At 39.9% G+C, this 18,341-nt stretch overlaps 1 protein-coding gene across 1 annotated transcript in view; it reads right to left on the reverse strand.

The window, feature by feature from the left end:
* Positions 1-18,341, reverse strand: part of Adamts12 (ADAM metallopeptidase with thrombospondin type 1 motif 12) — a 304,796-nt gene that overhangs the window by 34,425 nt on the left and 252,030 nt on the right. The window contains exons 19-20 of the mRNA XM_052160107.1: positions 13,427-14,512; positions 5,537-5,689 (exon numbers count right to left, since the gene is read on the reverse strand). Of these exons, the coding sequence (XP_052016067.1) occupies positions 5,537-5,689; positions 13,427-14,512 (1,239 nt within the window). The remainder of the gene's footprint in view (positions 1-5,536; positions 5,690-13,426; positions 14,513-18,341) is intronic.

Below are 18,341 nucleotides of genomic sequence, written 5' to 3' on the forward strand. Positions count from 1 at the left end.
CCACAGGAAAACATATTTCTGATTCATTTCAGGAAGAAATAAGATTGGTTTGACTTAATTCCAAAAAGGACAATGTTCAATCTAAGAAACATAACAGGGAGACTGTCAGATCAGGAATTTGCAGAACTGAGGTGACACACAGAACACTCTTTTGGGAAGTGTGTGGAGCTGAAAATTATGAATAGCCTGGGTGTCAGACCTACTAGATGGGGTTTGCAAGTGCATCTTTGTCATTTCTTGCATTTCTCCCACTGTAAGAATAACCTCCCCTCCCCTAGGAATTCATTCTACAATTGGTGTGTGTTACCCCACTGATTTACATATTTATTATGCACTGTTTCCTTCCTCCTGAAAAGCTATAGTTGAAGCAATGAACTGTCTATCAGTTGATAATTTATTGTAACTGACACTGTAGAATAAACATCATGAACAACCACTTTAAATCTTACTTTCCTCAACGAATATGGTACATTCCTTTACTATGTTAACAATGACATTGGTTTCTCTGAGAGTTTCAGCACCAGGCACCTGATGGTATCGGAGACTCCTGGCTTCTGCAGGTGGTTTGAGTGACCTACTGTTTGTTCATGAACAGCTGGGCACTTTGGTGAGCACTAGGAACAAACAACTCCTCTGACAGGGTTCATCTGTCCATCAACCTCTTGTTCCAAGTCCTGGAAATCAGAGGTTAGCAAATACATACCAGGCACTCTGACCTTCACTGTTTAGAATAAATCTTGGCCAGAGCTCCCTCTCCCCCTCCTTCATCCCCCATCCCACCACACACACAGGCTTTTGCTATTTATGGATCTTTTGCACACTGCTATAGTTTAAATCTAGAATGTTTCCCAAAGACCCACGTGTCAACGTCTTGTTCTCCAGCACAATGCTGATTGGAGGTGGTAGAAATTTTAAGGAGTGGGGTGGAGTGGGTGGTCTCCTGGTTGTTGGGCACAGGCCCTTGAAAGGGATTCTCCCTTTCCGTTTCTGTATTGTGCCTCCCGACCAGGAGGTGGCAGCATTGCTTCACCAGGTTCTTCTTACCATGGATGATACAGCAAAGAGAATGGTTCATAGTTCAAATCCTCTGAGTACACCTTTTCTTTTTTATAAGTTGATTATCTCAGGTGATTGCTGTAGAAATAAAAGCTAACAAATCTATCTTGTTGATTTTTCAAAGAACCAGCTTTTGGTTTTGTTGATTCTTTGTATGGTTCTCTTGGTTTTAACTTGATTGATTTCAGCCCTGAGTTTGATGATTTCCTGTCTTTTTCTCCTCCTGGGTGAATTAGCTTCTTTTTGTTCCAGGGCTTTCAGTTGTTCCGTTAATCTTCTAGTGTATGCTCTCTCGAATTTCTTTTTGGAGGCACTCAAAGCTATGAGTTTTCCTCTTAGCACTGCTTTCATTGTGTCCCATAGATTTGTGTATGTTGTGCCTTCATTTTCATTAAATTCTAAGAAATCTTTGATTTCTTTCTTGACCAAGGTATCATTGAGTAGAGTATTGTTCAATTTCCATGTGTATGTGGGCTTTCTGTTGTTTTTATTATTATTAAATACCACTTTTACTCCATAGTGATCTGATAGGAGGCATGGGATTATTTCAATCTTCTTATATTTGTTGAGGTCTGTCTTGTGACCTACTATATGTTCTATTTTGGAGAAGGTACCATGAGGTGCTGAGAAAAAGGTATATTCTTTTGCTTTGGGATGAAAAGTTCTCTATATATCTGTTAAACCCAATTGGTCCAAAGCTTCAATTAATTTCACTATCTCCCTGTTTAGTTTCTGTTTACCTGATTGGTCTATTGGTGAGAGTGGAGTGTTGAAGTCACCCACAATTATTGTGTTAAGACCATCTAAACAGACCCATAACCCCTAAAGAAGTAGAAGGGGTCATAGATAGCCTTCTGACCAAAAAAAGCCCAGGACCAGATGGTTTCAGTGCAGAATTCTATCAGACCTTCAAAGAAGACTTAATACTAATACTCTTCAAACTATTCCACCAAATAGAAACAGAAGGAACACTACCCAGCTCCTTCTACCAAGCCACTATTACGCTGATACCAAAACCACGCAAAGATCCAACTAAGAAAGAGTATTTCAGGCCAATTTCCCTTATGAATATCGATGCAAAAATACTCAATAAAATTCTTGCCCACCGAATCCAAGAACACAGCAAAACAATCATCCACCATGATCAAGTAGGCTTCATTCCAGGGATGCAGGGATGGTTCAATATAAGGAAATCCATAAATGCTATCCACTACATAAACAAACTCAAAAAAAAACCCCACATGATCATTTCATTAGATGCCGAAAAAGCATTTGACAAAATTCAGCACCCTTTCATGCTAAAAGTCTTGGAAAGGACAGGAATTCAAGGCCCATATCTAAACATAGTAAAAGCAATCTACAGCAAACCGGTAGCCAACATCAAACTAAATGGAGAGAACTTGAAGCAATCCCACTAAAATCAGGGACTAGACAAGGCTGCCCCCTCTCTCCATATCTTTCCAATATAGTTCTTGAAGTCCTAGCTAGAGCAATTAGACAACATAAGGAGGTCAAAGGGATACAAATTGGAAAGGAAGAAGTCAAAGTATCACTATTTGCAGATCATAGTATACTTAAGTGACCCCAAAAACTCTACTAGAGAACTCCTACAGCTGATAAACAACGTCAGCAAAGTGGTTGGCTACAAAATCAACGCAAGCAAATCAGTAGCCTTTGTATACTCAAAGGATAAGCAGACTGAGAAAGAAATTAGGGAAATGACTCCCTTCACAATAGCTACAAACAGCATAAAGTATCTTGGGGTGACTCTAACCAAACAAGTGAAAGACCTATATGACAAGAATTTCAGGTCTCTGAAGAAGGAAATTGAAGAAGATTTCAGAAAACGGAAAAATCTTCCATGCTTGTGGATTGGCAGGATTAATATAGTTAAAATGGCCATCTTGCCAAAGGCAATCTACAGATTCAATGCTATCCCCATAAAAATCCCAACCCAGTTCTTCATAGAGCAGGAAAGAGCAATTCTCAAATTCATCTGGAATAACAAAAAACACAGGATAGCTAAAACTATTCTCAACAGTAAAAGAACTTCTGGGGGATTCAGTATCCCAGACCTCAAACTTTACTACAGAGCAATAGTGATAAAAACTGCATGGTATTGGTACAATGTCAGGCAAGCAGATCAATGGAATAGGATTGAAGACCCAGAAATGAACCAACACACCTATGGTCACTTGGTCTTCGACAAAGGAGCTGAAAGCATCCAGTGGAAAAAAAGATAGTCTTTTCAACAAATGGTGCTGGTTCAATTGGAGGTCAGTATGCAGAAGAATGTGAATTGATCCATTCTTATCTCCTTGTACTAAGCTCAACTCCAAATGGATCAAGGACCTTCACATAAAACCAGACACACTGAAACTAATAGAAAAGAAACTGGGAAAGACCCTTGAGGACATGGGCACAGGGGAAAAGTTCCTGAATAGAACACCAATAGCTTACACTCTAAGAACAAGAATTAACAAATGGGACCTCATAAAACTACAAAGTTTCTGTAAGGCAAAGGACACTGTCAAAAGGACAAAACGTCAACCAACAGATTGGGAAAGGATCTTCACTAACCCTAAATCCGACAGAGGGCTAATATCTAATATATACAAAGAACTCAAGAAGGTAGAACCCAGAGAACCAAATAACCCCATTAAAAAGTGGGTATGGAGCTAAACAAAGAATTCTCACATGAAAAACTTCTGAGGGCTGAGAAACACCTTAAGAAATGTTCAACATCATTAATCATTAGGGAAATGCAAATCAAATCAACCTTGAGATTTCACCTCACAACAGTCAGAATGGCTAAGGTCAAAAACTCAGGAGATAGCAGGTGTTGGTGAGGATGTAGAGAAAGAGGAACACTCCTCCACTGCTGGTGGGATTGCAAGATGGTGCAACCACTTTGGAGATCAGTCTGGCGGTTCCTCAGAAAACTGGGAATGACACTTCCCGAGGACCCTGCTATACCACTCCTGAGCATATACCCAGAGGATTCTTCAGCGTGCAATAAGGACATGTGCTCCACTATGTTCATAGAAGCCCTATTTGTAGTAACCAGAGCTAGAAAGAACCCAGGTGTCCCTCTACGGAGGAACATGTAGTGAGATTCTCAATGAGTTAGCCCTCTCTTTCCCAAATTCTGAATCTCCCTTTGGGGGAAGGTGCAACAATGATGTTTTATGCTCTTGTCTGAAGGTAAGTCTACCTAGTGGGTAATTCTGTCCAGTGAGCTATCTCATGGTCTTACTTTGGGACACAAACTTGTTACCAGACAAAGGAGCTAATGCCTAGTCCTGAGTTTCTGAAGACTTTCTGGGTAGTTTTCTCTTTCCCAAAGTCTTAGCTGTTGTAGGAATCTGGTTCTCTGGAGAGGTGACAGACATCTAGGGAACCCTAGCATTGGGCATTTATAAGACACAGAAGGGGTTCCCATAACTCACACCTGCTCTTGCTATCTGCCTGGCCCTAAACTCTACTGCTGATCATGTGTCTCCCAAGGTCTGACTCAACATCAGTACAAGATGATGGGCAGATGGCCTGACTAAATACCTTCAAAGCACCTGGATTTAACCAGAAGACTTTACCTGCCCCTTTCTCAAGGGAAATTGATACTAATATGGGAACATACGTTTTTTTGTTCTTTGTTTTTGAGAGCAGGTTTTAAGTAACCCAGGTTGAACTAGAACTTATGCTATAGCTCAGAATAACCCATGATTATCTTCCTTTGGATCCTGGGATTACAGATATTTACCATCACGGAATATACTTTTTAATGGTCAGATTATCTTTTAAAGTATCAACATCAATCTTCATCATTATCATCACCACCACCACCATTATATTATTATTATTATTATTATTATTATTATTATTATTTACTATGTGTGTATGTTCATGTGTAAAGGTTAGAAGTTTGAATCAGGTCTCTTGGAGTTGCAGCTTCAGGTGGTTGTGAGCCACCCGGTGTGGATACAGGGAGCTAGACCCAGTTCCTCTGTAAGAACAGAAGGCACTCTTAACTGCTGGACCATTCCTCTAGACCCAGATTATTCTTAATGTTTCTGCTTTCTATTCAGTTTAGACAAATGAAACATTTATTTTGTGAGGAGCCATTGAGCCATGACTTAATTATATATGTGACAATGTATAATTATTCATTATACAATTATGATCTTCATGCAATGCAAAATTATAATAATTGAGAAATATTGAACTGCATGCTAGACAGAGCAACTAATTTTGAAAATGTTTTCTTGAGCTTATCTCAAGACACTGATGACACACAGGTAAAATTTTGCATATTCATAAAGAGTCTGACTTTAGGTCTTCTGTAACTTAGACTAAGCCAATGGTCCTTGCTTTTTTAAGGAGACATACAGAAGGGAGGGAAGGAGGGAAGACAGTAGACATTTTTGGCAAATGTCCATAAAAGGCCCTCCCCTTTCCCTGAAAACACAGCGCCAAAGTTTACCTTGCTCCAGTTTCCCACTCGCCAGCCAGCACAGGGGCGGAGGTGGCACTTCTTAGCAGGGTCTGGCCTCTGAATGGTTGCGCAGTCAGCGTTTACCCCGGTGCTACATTCCACAGTCCTCCAGTAAGCCCCCAGCCCACAGGAGGTGGAGCACTGCAGCAGGAAGGGAGGAAGAGAAGACAGACTTAAAGCTTTTCTCAGGACCACCCATCACTGGGCACCCAGGGCCAACGGTTTCCTGTCCCAGATGCTAAGGTTGTCCCAGGTAGAAATAAACACAAAATTTGAATGTCTGGATAAATAGTTTAAAATGAATGGCTTGAATATGTGTAGTCAGGGATCACCTAGCTGTATACAAAAGGAAATGAAAATATGCTTTTCCTTGATACATATGCTGACACAAATGTCAGGCCACAAGCCCACTGCCATAGCAGTCCAGTTCGGAAAGGATGCCAGGCGTGAGTATCTGCCTCACAGCTCATGGCCAATGTGGCAATGACTTGTACCCACTTTCTTTCAGTGGCAGCCTTGGGGTACTGGTTAGTACTATTATAGGCTGGACAAAGACATTGAAGCTTAATGCTGGCTTGCCCATGGAGGAAGAAGGTGTTCTTCCTCCAGAGCCCATGTCATATATTCTGGTAGTTCCTCCCAAACTCTAGCATCTCTAGGTAACATCCAGGAACCCTTCCAAATGCAGATCTGAGATTCTACATTTTCACAAAGTACAGATGCTGCTGCCACTGTTGGCTCTCGGACCACAGCTGGAGTAGGAAGACCTTATAAAAGGCTGCCCTCTACTCCTTGGTTTGGTGGCAGAGAACATGGTAGTGACCCTTTCCATGACTAGAGTTTATTTTTCTCAAGGAGTTTCCTTTATTATCACAAGTTTAGCTTTCATCCACTTTGAAGAGTACACAGTTTGTCCCATTTTATCTTTTCCTCTCCTTGTATCCTCTTTTCCTGCTCATCCTTAGGACAGGGTCGTTTGTAAATACATAAAAGACAGATCTGAGCAAATTTAAAAGAAAGTTTCTTTTGATAAATTATATAAATCAAGAGCAGCCTTATGTTTCCTTGGCTACACATTTGCCCTCCAAACAATTTGGTTCTTCATCTGGAGCAAATGTCATATATTATAAACTATATACAACTCTGTGTGTGTGTGTGTGTGTGTGTGTGTGTGTGAGCCCATAATCTAATTTCAATTTTCATTTATAGAAGCAATTTCTTCTCACCCTTACAATCCTTTAGGACTTGATCTGAGTCTCTCTGGTTTCTCTTTGACCATAATTATACATCTGTTTAGTGGAGACCACGACGGCTAACATGCACTGACCACATCATGGATTAAGGCCACCAATGCTCTCCGTCATTCACTGTCACACTCCCATCAGAGATGGAATCATATTACGGCTGTTCTTGTGTCGTCTTTTGTCTGATAGGACATGGTGTCTAGAGCTATGCTGGTTACCAGGCTTTGCCTTCTGCTTTTGCTCTGGACTCCTCTATCACTGTGAGCATGAGCCTAGACCACATGTTAGAGGACAAGAAGAGCCAACACGAAAGAGAATCAGATGACTCGGTTGAAGCCACCCCAGGCTGGCTCTCAGCTGAGCCCTAGCAGGCACCTGATAGAACAGGCTGAGGCTGATAGAACCTCCTGGTTGAGGGTAAAACTGTGCAGGGCGTAGCCACATTTCTGCCATTTGCTAACAATGTGAGCTTTTGCAGATTATGGATTCCCCTAAGCCTGCAAAACTGGTGACAAGTATGGGATCCCTCATGTTGAGCTGCTGTCAGGAAAGAAGCTCATTCGTACATAGGTCCCTGCACAAGCTCACAGACAGTGTGCTGTGCTGGTAACTTAACATTATGACACAGAAGGAAAATATAACATTTAGGAAAGTTGCTAATGAGACCACAGTGCCAGGCTAGTAATGATCCCATTAAATCTCAAGAATAGTCATAGTTCTCCGTGCTATATTTATGTGGCAAATCATATATATCATTTCCGGAGCTTGAAGTTTTATTTGCCTCATGAGAATTGGTTTAATTTTCTTTGACAGTTTCTATTTAGGCATCCTGAAACAGTCCAAAAGTAAATCTGACAAGAGGAAATCCATAGAAAATAGGAAAAGCAAAACAAAAAAATCACATTCTGTATATTGGAGGTTTTCTTAAATTTAATCACTTTCAAAGTGGAAGTAGTAGATGGGGGGGAACAAGAGGACTTTGGGGAAGAGGAGGGAACTTCATTCTGTTCTGGGTCCTTGGAAGTAATTGACCCATCAGGTCAAGGAGCAGGTGTGGGATGCTAGAACTGGGGCATTATGGAGGGTCAGGTCAGCAGCATCTGAAAAATAGCTCTGAAAAGATGTGGAAACTATGCTCTCCCCTTCATTCTACTTGACTACAGAAGTCTACATTTTAATGAGCTGGCCCAGGGGATCTGATTGAAAGAATTCAATGAGATAAGGGATTCTATCAAAATAAGGGTCATAACAATGCACAGGACATAACACTTTTTCTGTTATGTGAACACAAGTTGAAAATTCTCTTGCTTCTTACTATGTGCCTGGTGTTCTTCTGTAGCCCACAGATTTTTTTTTTTTTTTACACAAATCTTAGGAGTCCGATGACCATCACCTACTTAGAGATGAGGAAACCGAGGGAGCATCAGGATACAATTACTCAGGGTTCAAGTCCAGCAAGCGCGCATTTTCAAGCTGCATGCCTTTTTATAGAGCCAACTTGGGTTTTTGCATCAATTATTAACTCTGAAACCTTAATTAGTAAAAAGAGATGCGTGATGTACAGTGAGGCCCTTGGGCAATCTTTTAATGCAGGAGAGAAGCTGAGAACATATCCTAAGAGAGACTTCGGATCAAGCCCTAGGAAACTTTAAAAATGATTTCTGGGTTAGGGATCAGAAAAGCTTTACGGAAGATGATGCTGAAAGTGACCCCAAAGGACATGCAGGGTACAAGGGCAGAGTGGGCAGAGCAGGAGAGCCTGGGCAGAAGCATCGGGCTTGAGAGCACCGGACAAGGACACAGAGGATAAAGGAGACTGGGCACTTCAGAGCCCTCAAGTGCAAATTGGATGCAGAAGAGCAGTAAGGCTTGAAAGTCAGCTTTTGCGAAGCTACAGCTCCAATTTATTTGATGTTCCCTTAGACTGTTTCCTTTTTTAAAATCACCTCCTTATATTATTGAGAGAGTGCACTTCACGTGATCTGTATGAATTGGAAAGACAGACGTACGTAAGCAGGACATTAGTTAGAACAATCCTATTAGATCTCCTGTAGTGGTGTGTGGAGAGGGTCAGGAAAGGGAAGGAATGGAGATGCACAGACCAGCAATGAGGCGAAGGCAGGTGTCTTGGGCAGAAGTACGCACCAAGGGTCCTGCACTCCTAACTACTGAGATACCATTGGTGCGTTGGGCTTGGGGATCCTTCCTTAGAAAAAAAATTTTTCTGAATACTGTAGGAATTTTTATCATATTTTTGTCTCTCATATATTAAGTGTGATCATTATTTAATTACCACCAAAACTGCTCGCTCCCCCTTCCAAATCCTTCCTACCATCAGCCTAGGAACCACCCAGCCTTCAACTAGCAGGAAACAAAATGGAGATGAGCGAATTGATGAGGTCATCTGACTTCAAACACTACTAGAGTTGTTTCTAGTGGCCTGGAGGCAGATTAGCTTCAGTGGTGATTCTTAGGTTTCTGAGGCATATAAATGACAGACAGGTGATCTGTTTACTGAAAAAAAAATAGCTTCAGAAATGGGCAGACAGAAGCATGAGGGGCCCTGAGGTGCTCAGAAACCCAAGGCTTCCATTCTGAATTCTGGCTTTCTCTGGTAAGTCTATATATGATAATTTTTTTCCTAAAAATTACGTAAAAGGAATAGTTACTAAACCCTGCCATGTAGGGGGCCCTGGCAAGTAGAGAGCTCTAATTTTCATTATATTCTTGTTGCTCTAAAAGGCTTAAATGATCCGGTTCCTTTTCTGGAGGCAAGTGTCTTAGGTGACAGCAGTTTTGGTGGCTGCAGCACTGTTGCCAACCTTTTGGTGGATTATAATAAATCCAATAAGACAATTAGTTTTGTCAAGGTCGAATGATAATATTTGAGCCTAAGTAAATTATGTCTTGATTTATTATAATCAAAATGCTTAAACCTCTGTGATCAAAAGTCACTATAGTGTATGTCTACTCTACTATGTTTTCATTTTCTTGGATGTAGTAACTCGAATTTTAGTTCATTGAAGGAATAAACATTTGTCAACTGAGTAGCATCTATTGAACATGAACAGGACAGAATCACTGCAATGCACTTAAATCCAGAAATGCTACCAACTGTCCTGGGACTTGAGCATGGGTAAAAAAATAAGGGGGGGATGAGTTACCCCCAAACAAATACTTGTTTTAGTCTTTCTTTACTTATTCCCAGGATGCCATTATACAGCCCGGGATGATCTGGAACTTGCTCTGCAGCCCAAGATGGCTTTGAACTCACAGTCACCAGGGCCTACTTTCATACTAAGTTCTGATCTGAGGAGAGTTGTCTATGCTTACTAATAGTCCTAGTGTAGAGCTCCCCTACCCCCAACTATTGAGATAGTCTCCTACAGGGCCCTCCCTTCCGACTGCAGCTTCCATCTAAATACTAACCCTGCCCTCCCCAATGTCATCAGAGACCTGCCAATGATCAAGTGCAAAAGTTGACTCAGTCCTAAATACAAAAGGTACCAGCTCTCTTTGTATAAGTCTTACCTATTATATTATTCCTTACCAGACTTCCCCATGGGGTATCTTCTTAGTCATCTCTTTAAAACATGGCTGTTTTCTAGGTTTCCACTCTTGGGCCACAGGTCTTTTCAGTGTTTAGGTAGCTTTTGGGTAACCTCACTCAATTTCAAGGCTATACCTATCACCCACTGATCATGGCTGCTAAATTCTCTCTCTAGTTATTGCCTTCCTCAAAACCCCAGACCCATACACACAAAAACATGCTAGTTATATGTAGACATCTCACAGGCATGTAAGGCCATACCATTTGAATTGCTTTGACACACATGAAGACAGCAGCATCTCTCTTTGCTCTTTAGGGATATGGCATGATTTTAGAAAGAAAGAGACATTTTGAGAGTACTATTTGACATAAATCATTCTAAGAATCCCCTGAGAAAGTCAACTTTACTTTAAAATTTCTACACTAAATCAATGGTGATGATATCATAGGGGCTATTTGCTTATTATGATTATTATGATTATTATGATTATGATTATTATTCAGAAGTAAGCAGGAGGTGCCCCCTGTGTTGTTATAAAATATGTTCTTGTGGAACATGGTGGATTTTCTTGTGGAAAATCATTGTAATACATGATTTTCTCATCTGTCTACTTTGTGTCTTCAAATATGACTTTGCTTTTTTATGCACTATGAGCAAAGAAACATCAAATAAAACTAAAGGCACAGAGGCTGGTAATAATGCTTCCTGATTTGCAAAGGAATGGATTTGTGGCTTCTTAGTTATCGACCAAGTTCAAATCTCTGTTCCTTCAGTTGGTGTGTGTGATTCTAGAGACTTAATTTCTCTCAATCTCACATCTAGTGTGTCATCAGTCTTCTTGGCCTGCAGTATTGCAGTAGAGAACTCATGCTAATTAGCTTAAAATGCTACTTCTAACATATCTCCAGGCTTGTCCGTTTTCACTGTCAGCTCCTGTCACTACAGTACTTTTGAATTTATCAGACAGGAAATATGACTAAAGCCTTGGGTTATGAGACATATTTGTCTCTTCAAAACATGAGATCATTATGAGCACAAACATCTTTTTATCTCCGAATCTGGGTTTTTGTGAATAGAGATACTATGTTGATTCACCAATGGAAAAAAATGTGATAACTCGCTTTAGAACATATATCCATGGGAAAACTTAGTTCAAATGAAAATAATTACAGACGTGGCATAGAAACTTTTGGAGTTTTGAATTTACCCATATGTTGCTGGTAAACTCAATAACATGGTCCATGGAGAGTGGTTAATTTATGCAAAAGAACACTTAATTTGTAAACTGTTGTCAGAATTTAGCATAGAGACAATAAGTTAGAGCGAAAAGAGAAAGGTCATCATTCCACTGAATGGCAGTCGCTGGACATTACTTAGCCATTAGCATCTTAGGGTCTCTACTTGTACAACACCATGCATGGGACAGACATCATCTACTCTGGGACCGCCAAAGGAAAAACCATAAGAGACAATATATGAGAGTGTTCTGGAAATTAGCATGCCTTATAAATTGCTTTAACTACATTCTTGCTATTATATTAATAACTATATTATATTAAAAGGTTGTTAATTAACTTCTGTAGTCCGCCTCTCTTTAGAAAAGAAAGTAAAACATAAAATTAAAAAAAATTTGAATTATTTGAATGTGTAGTTACATTAATTTATAAATTCATATACTAAGCTTATTATTACATTTTAAAATTAAAATAGGCGAGAGATCATTTTGGTACCTCAAAGGTTATAGAAATAGAAAACTAAATATCTAGTCCAATTTCTAAAGCTTGAAAGTAGGGGCTAGCATTTTATCATAATGCATAGCTCTTCTTAGATATTACAATTCTTTCAATGAACCATAGTGAATTTTTTAATGAGGCCACTCAAAATGAGCAAACAAACAACAAAGTATTAGATAATGAAGGTTAATAAATAGCTCTGTAAATAGGTAAAGTTCATAATGTGCAATTATATATTAATAAAGCAGTTTAAGTATGTCACAGGTAGAAAGGGCATCCTTTGATAGGTATTTCCTCTCAAGCTAATTATGACCACAAAAGTAAATATACTAAATATTTATATAAAATCAAATGATATATGTATTTCCTTTGATATATATGTCCCATATATGTCTATATCTATATATCTTTTGATATATTGCTTTGATAAATATCAATCTATCTATATGTATGTATGTATGTATGTATATATATATACATATATATATATATATATATATATATATATATCCTTGATAATAGAATGGAATGTACTTGGATATAAAAAATTTGTTGACATTGTAAGCTATAGAATTGTTTGAGAGAGTTTGTCTCAGATTTCCATTCCAATTGTGATTATTTTACAAGTTTAAACAAAGTCTGAGTTTTAGCTTTGTGATGGAAGTGTAAAGACAGGATCCTATAGCTCTTACTCATCCTAGGACCTCTGGAAGGCACAGTTGAAGGGACACCAGAGATGCTCCACCCTAGGCATATCAGCCTGCAGCTTAAACATCAGACACAGAGAGATGATGAATTCTCTGTGCTCACATCGTACCTTGTTCAGGTTTCCTAATAGAAACTTCTTCTCGGTTTCGTCTTATGTCTTTCCTTTAGTATTTATGAACAATATATAAATATATACTTGTATGTACAATTGTTTCATAAATAATATATTTATTCTTCCCCTTCCCATTTGGGGAGCTAACCTAGAGATGGTTTTAATTGTCATTACATATGACACACCTATCTATCATCCATCTTTCTTTCATTCCCTCCCTCTCCTCTCTCCATCTCGTTCCCTTCACTCTCCATCACTTCTCCTTTCTTTATATTCCCCTTCATTCTTTCTCTTTTATTTCAACAAAATCTTCCTATGTAACCAGGCTGGCTTCCAAATCTGCTCTGGACTCAGGCTAGCATTCAATTCACAATCTACCAATCCCAGCCTCCCAAGAGCTAAGACTACAAATGTGTACCTCCATGCCCAATTAGAGGTTTTAATGCAAGTTCATTTGGAATTTGCACAATATACCATTCCTAGACATTTTCCATAAGAAATCAAGTCTAAAACAGAAAACTATTTCTTACCTTACTCCAATTTCCAACAATCCAGTATGCAGGACTGTGGTCCTTCATAAGATGCTTGTAATCGGAAGCATTTAGCAAAAATCCCTCAGCAATCAGACTAGAGGCATCTTCCTCAGTCAGGACAGGCCCAAAGCCTTGGGTTGGATTTGTATTATTTGGCAATGCCAATCGGTCCTGGTTTTCTAACTTCTTTGAGGGTGCCGGCTGGTGGTCTCCTCCAAGAGGGTGTGGAATCATCCCCTCATCCCTAGGTGTCTCATTTTTGAAGGACCAGGCAGGTAATGAGCCTTCCATCATTGTACTGAAGGGAGGCCATGAGGGCTCTTCCCCCACATTAGATGTTGGTGGAGGTCCAAGTGGCATTTCTGCATCCGTCTCCATGGGGACATCATGTTCGGGCACCCTGATCTTGTTCCATATCACAGAGTTGCTTTCATCCTTGTTCAAAGGCCGGTCACTGTCTTCCCCTGAACCACTATGTATCTCCAATTCTGGATCTGCAGTCACAGTGCTATAAAATGGAGTTACCTGCCAAGTCATGGCATTGCTGGATGATAACCCAGAATCACTTGTTGTGGTCGCCCAAAAGTCACCCTCTGAAGTTGGACCTATAGCTGAACTGGAAACATTTTCATCATCGGGTTGGATACTCAAAGACCAGGAAGTCAGGGGGGCCTGGGAAGTGCTTCCAGAAGTAAAGAAGTGGGAGTCCTCTCCAGCTTGGGTTGAATTGTTCTGCCAGTCTTCCCCATCTGGATCTTCTTGGGATGCTATGGTGGAGCCAAGGCTGTTGATTGCAGGAGTACTTGGGCTCACAGACCCTGGCACTGTAGGTGTGGATGGTGGTGTAGGCCTGGGTGTAGGTGCTGGGATGGGCTTGAAGGGGTCATGTTCTGATATTGTTTGTTTTTTTCCACTGGGAGCTGTATCTTTATTGGGTTTCAGAACTCTTCGGCTGGATGGGCACTGCTGGAGGCCACACAGAGCTCGACTGTTGGGTTTCCGTGCCTTGTCACAGGGTTCATTAAGGTTCTTGGCACATGTGACACTGCGAATCCGTACTCCACCACCACAGGAAACAGAGCACTGGAAAAGGGAAACAGCTATTAGTTTAGTGGGAAAAGATGCCTTTCTTCTCACGGTCAGGCCCAGTGGTGATTGAACTGTGAAGTTCTGCTCTAGAGTCATTTGGTTTCTATGCTTTCAGGTTTCCATTGTCTCCTGGAGACCAGCCAGGGCCCAGAACCAATCTGAACAAAACCCATGATACAGTCAAACTGAAGGCTTTTTGGGTCTTGATAACTGGACACCACTATCTACAAGAAGTGCAATGAATTAAATTACTCCCCTATTACTACTCTTCAGCGAAGACTATTATCTCTAAGAGCTATGAAGCTATTGAATTAATACAAAAATGCTCCCAGATTCTCAGAATTACACTAAACAAGCTATGTGAAAGCTTTTATATTTAGAAATTATTAGAATTCATGTTTTTTCTCCCAGGTCTCAGTTATTTACTTATTGCAGATAGAATTCTGTTAAAAGCTAGATACTTAGCATACTCAGTATACTTAAGACCTAAGTTTTTCCTGAATTTGAAAGATGAAAAGGTAATCAAAGGTGGAAAATATACTTTCTCAAAGAACTGGGTTCTTCCATCAGCAGGACAGTAATATGCACACTGGGAAAGTGCCATGCCTCCTACTCTAAATCCCTTTTACATTCTGGAAGGTTTGGGCACCTAGAGTCTCTTTTGAAGGGGGCAGGGGAATCCAGCAGGGCACCCCATCCTCCCAGTTTAATGGAAAAGCTGTTTCATCCACCTCTATGCCCACTAAGCGTACGTAGCTGCTGTGTAACACAGGAAAATGAGTCATTTTGAAAAGTCAATACTTGTGCCAAACTTGCTCCACTTTTTATTTTTCCCAATGACATGTTAATTCAACCAACTAGCTGGCACTGGAATATGGGACACTAAGGTTCCTTTGCCATCCATTTTATATTGATTTATATTCGCTATCTTGTATCATTGACATCAAAGCAGGCTTCTTAAGGGTATGCCTGCATAATATCTGATGAATTTCACAGGGCCTCCTAGATATTATTCTGTGTGATATTTGTAACATCTCTTCAAGATTTACAAGGCAGGAGTGATCATTCCACCCCCCACGAGAGGCGCTGAAGGCCCCCAGGCCTCACTTGAAAGGCCGCAAGTCAGCTTCAGTAAAAAGTCAGGTTCATTTACCACACTTTCTTCTTCACCGAAGCCAGTGTAATACAGATATGTGGACTTTGCCTATGCTTTTGATTTTAGAAGAGTAACCCTCAGGAGGAACCTGTTTCTTATTCATAATTATATGACAGGGTAATTCTTACAATATTTGATCACTGTATATATATATATATATATATATATATTTGCTAAGGGATTGTTTTATTATGTGGGGAAAATAGGAAAGGGGAAATTGGTACCTACAAGCTTATGTATTTTTTTTTAGCTTAGCATCCTTGCTTCCTCCAGTCCTATTGGTGTAAAATCTCCTCCTTTATTTTGTTTCAATCAAGCACAATCATTCAGGCACACATAATTGCTCTGTGAAATCAGCTCCTTTGAAAACAAGAAGCACCGACGAATGAACACAGGAGATTATAGACCTAGGCAGCAGCCAAGTATAGACTTGGGTTCACGGTTCTGTCAGTAAAAGTATTCAACTGCCTGGTCCTAGGACGGCCCAGTGGTTATAGGGCTAATCCTCAGTGGAACTATGCTCTACTCCCAGGAAGCACACTCTATCTTCCCAACAAAGATGAGGCTATCAGATAGAAAATATTGTCTTCTGGTGCTTCTGTGGCTCCTTCTGCAATTTACTTGGAGACCAAAACAAGAAGCTGGAGGTGTTTATTTTTCTGCTTTGTCTTAGATTTCTGGAATTTTTGAGTATAAAGATACTTTTGAACCCATTCAATTTAGTTATCTCTCTTTACATTCTAGTCTGAACACCTTGGGTTTTCAAATCTTTACACTGTAAGATTTATAAATGCGACAGAGTAATTCTCAATGTGCATCTGAATACATTTTCCCACAGGCTGGCTTTGTTTTTAGCCAGGATTCAGAAACAAGGCTAATGGGCCCCTCTTGAAAATTTTTATCTCCAAGAAGCACCAGAATATATAACGACATATGGGAATTCTTCCACAACTTCCCCAAGCTTCTGAATTGTTTTGACTTGTAGGATTTGTAATGCCTGTGAGGATGTGAAAGTGCATGGTACATTTCAATTCTTTTATTAATTAAAAAGCTTTGAAGTATGTTTTCTCTGTTCCCTCCATATTGAATTATAGAAAAAAATAACTGCAAAGCCTGTGAGAAATGGCTTAAGTTCTTCAAATATGTATACACACATACACACACACACATACATACATACACACGCACACACACATATTCTTCTGATTAAATCTTAGCTCACTTTTCTGGAAATTGAGAGAAATTAATAACTACTTTTTAAGGCTACTGTGAGGGCTATGTAAGCCCAGTGAACAATACATATATAAAACAAAGGGCCACACACAAGCACACATGCACATGTCAGTCAATATTTGTAGTATGAGCTTCTGCATGAAGCAACTGGTCTCTAGAAGCCATTGTTATTCCTATAATAATAAAAATAATGATGATTTTGAATATTGATGATAACAATGACAACAGGCATAGGTGTGGTTCCCCAATTTCTACTGTCCTTTTGGATTATGGTAAATAAAACTATCTTCTCAGAGGAGTTGTAGGTAAACTGGACTCAGGCACACATCTACAAACCTATCTAAAGACTAATATACTCTACTCAACTGGCTTACTGCTATAGAATTTTAGGCTCAGATACCCTGGGATAATTGAAAGAGACAAGATATGGTCTTCTTGTGTTTGGAGATTTGTTTTGTTTGTTCATCACTGTGTGTGCCTGTCTATCTTCAAATATGTATATACACACACACACACACACACACACATACATTTGTATCTGCATTTCTCTGGGTATGTCATGTGTGAATGCTGCCTACAGACACTAAAAGAGGAAGTCAGATCTTCTGGAACTGGTATAACAGCTATGAGCTGATCATCGTGGGTGCTAGGAACTAAACATGTGTCCTCTAGAAGAATGGGAGCATTATGAATCACTGAGCTCTCTCTCTAGCTCTGCACATGTGACCTTTTAACTTACAAATTTCAACAACTCAATAATCTTATGTGAATTTGGTAAACATACACAAGAAAATTGAAGACAAGTAAAAGCCGTCAAGTGGTTTCTTGAATCGAAATGCATTAGGTTTGGTACTTAGAAGATTTTTCTCAAATAGTAATGGTCTACCAAGGTAAAACATCAAGATAGATATATAAAAACTAGAACAATAGCAAATGTTTTAAAAGCTAGAAATTTCCTATTAATTAGATTCTGGATGTTTGGCTATGCTTGAAAAGTCAAATGATCATCACCCATTGGTCTTATTCCCAAGGGCAACTCAAAACATCAGTCATGGAAACCAAGGATTGGGATGGACACAAATGTTCTCTGGCAAAGCCATGTGTACTTTCCTTTCCCAGGAGACACCCACTCTTATAAGTGACTTATAGTGGCCATTTCTTAGCCACCCTTAGCACAGGGCATGTTGTACCCAACAGGACCATACTATCTATCAGCTAGGCTGAGTCCAATCAGGAAGTTGCCTTTTCTTGTCAACAGAACAAGCAGTTCTCTTTGTATTCAGCCTGGAGCTCCTTCATCTGTGTTTATCTCCTCAGGAGCTGTCAAGCCCTTTAGATGGGATAAATGCAGCTCCGTGACATGTACTTAAAGCCCATCTCAACTGGTTCTCTTGGAATTCTCACAACCAGTTTCAGCCATGATTATCATGTGTC

This window comes from Apodemus sylvaticus, chromosome 16 (genome assembly GCF_947179515.1).
Source record: "Apodemus sylvaticus chromosome 16, mApoSyl1.1, whole genome shotgun sequence".
NCBI lineage: Eukaryota > Metazoa > Chordata > Mammalia > Rodentia > Muridae > Apodemus > Apodemus sylvaticus.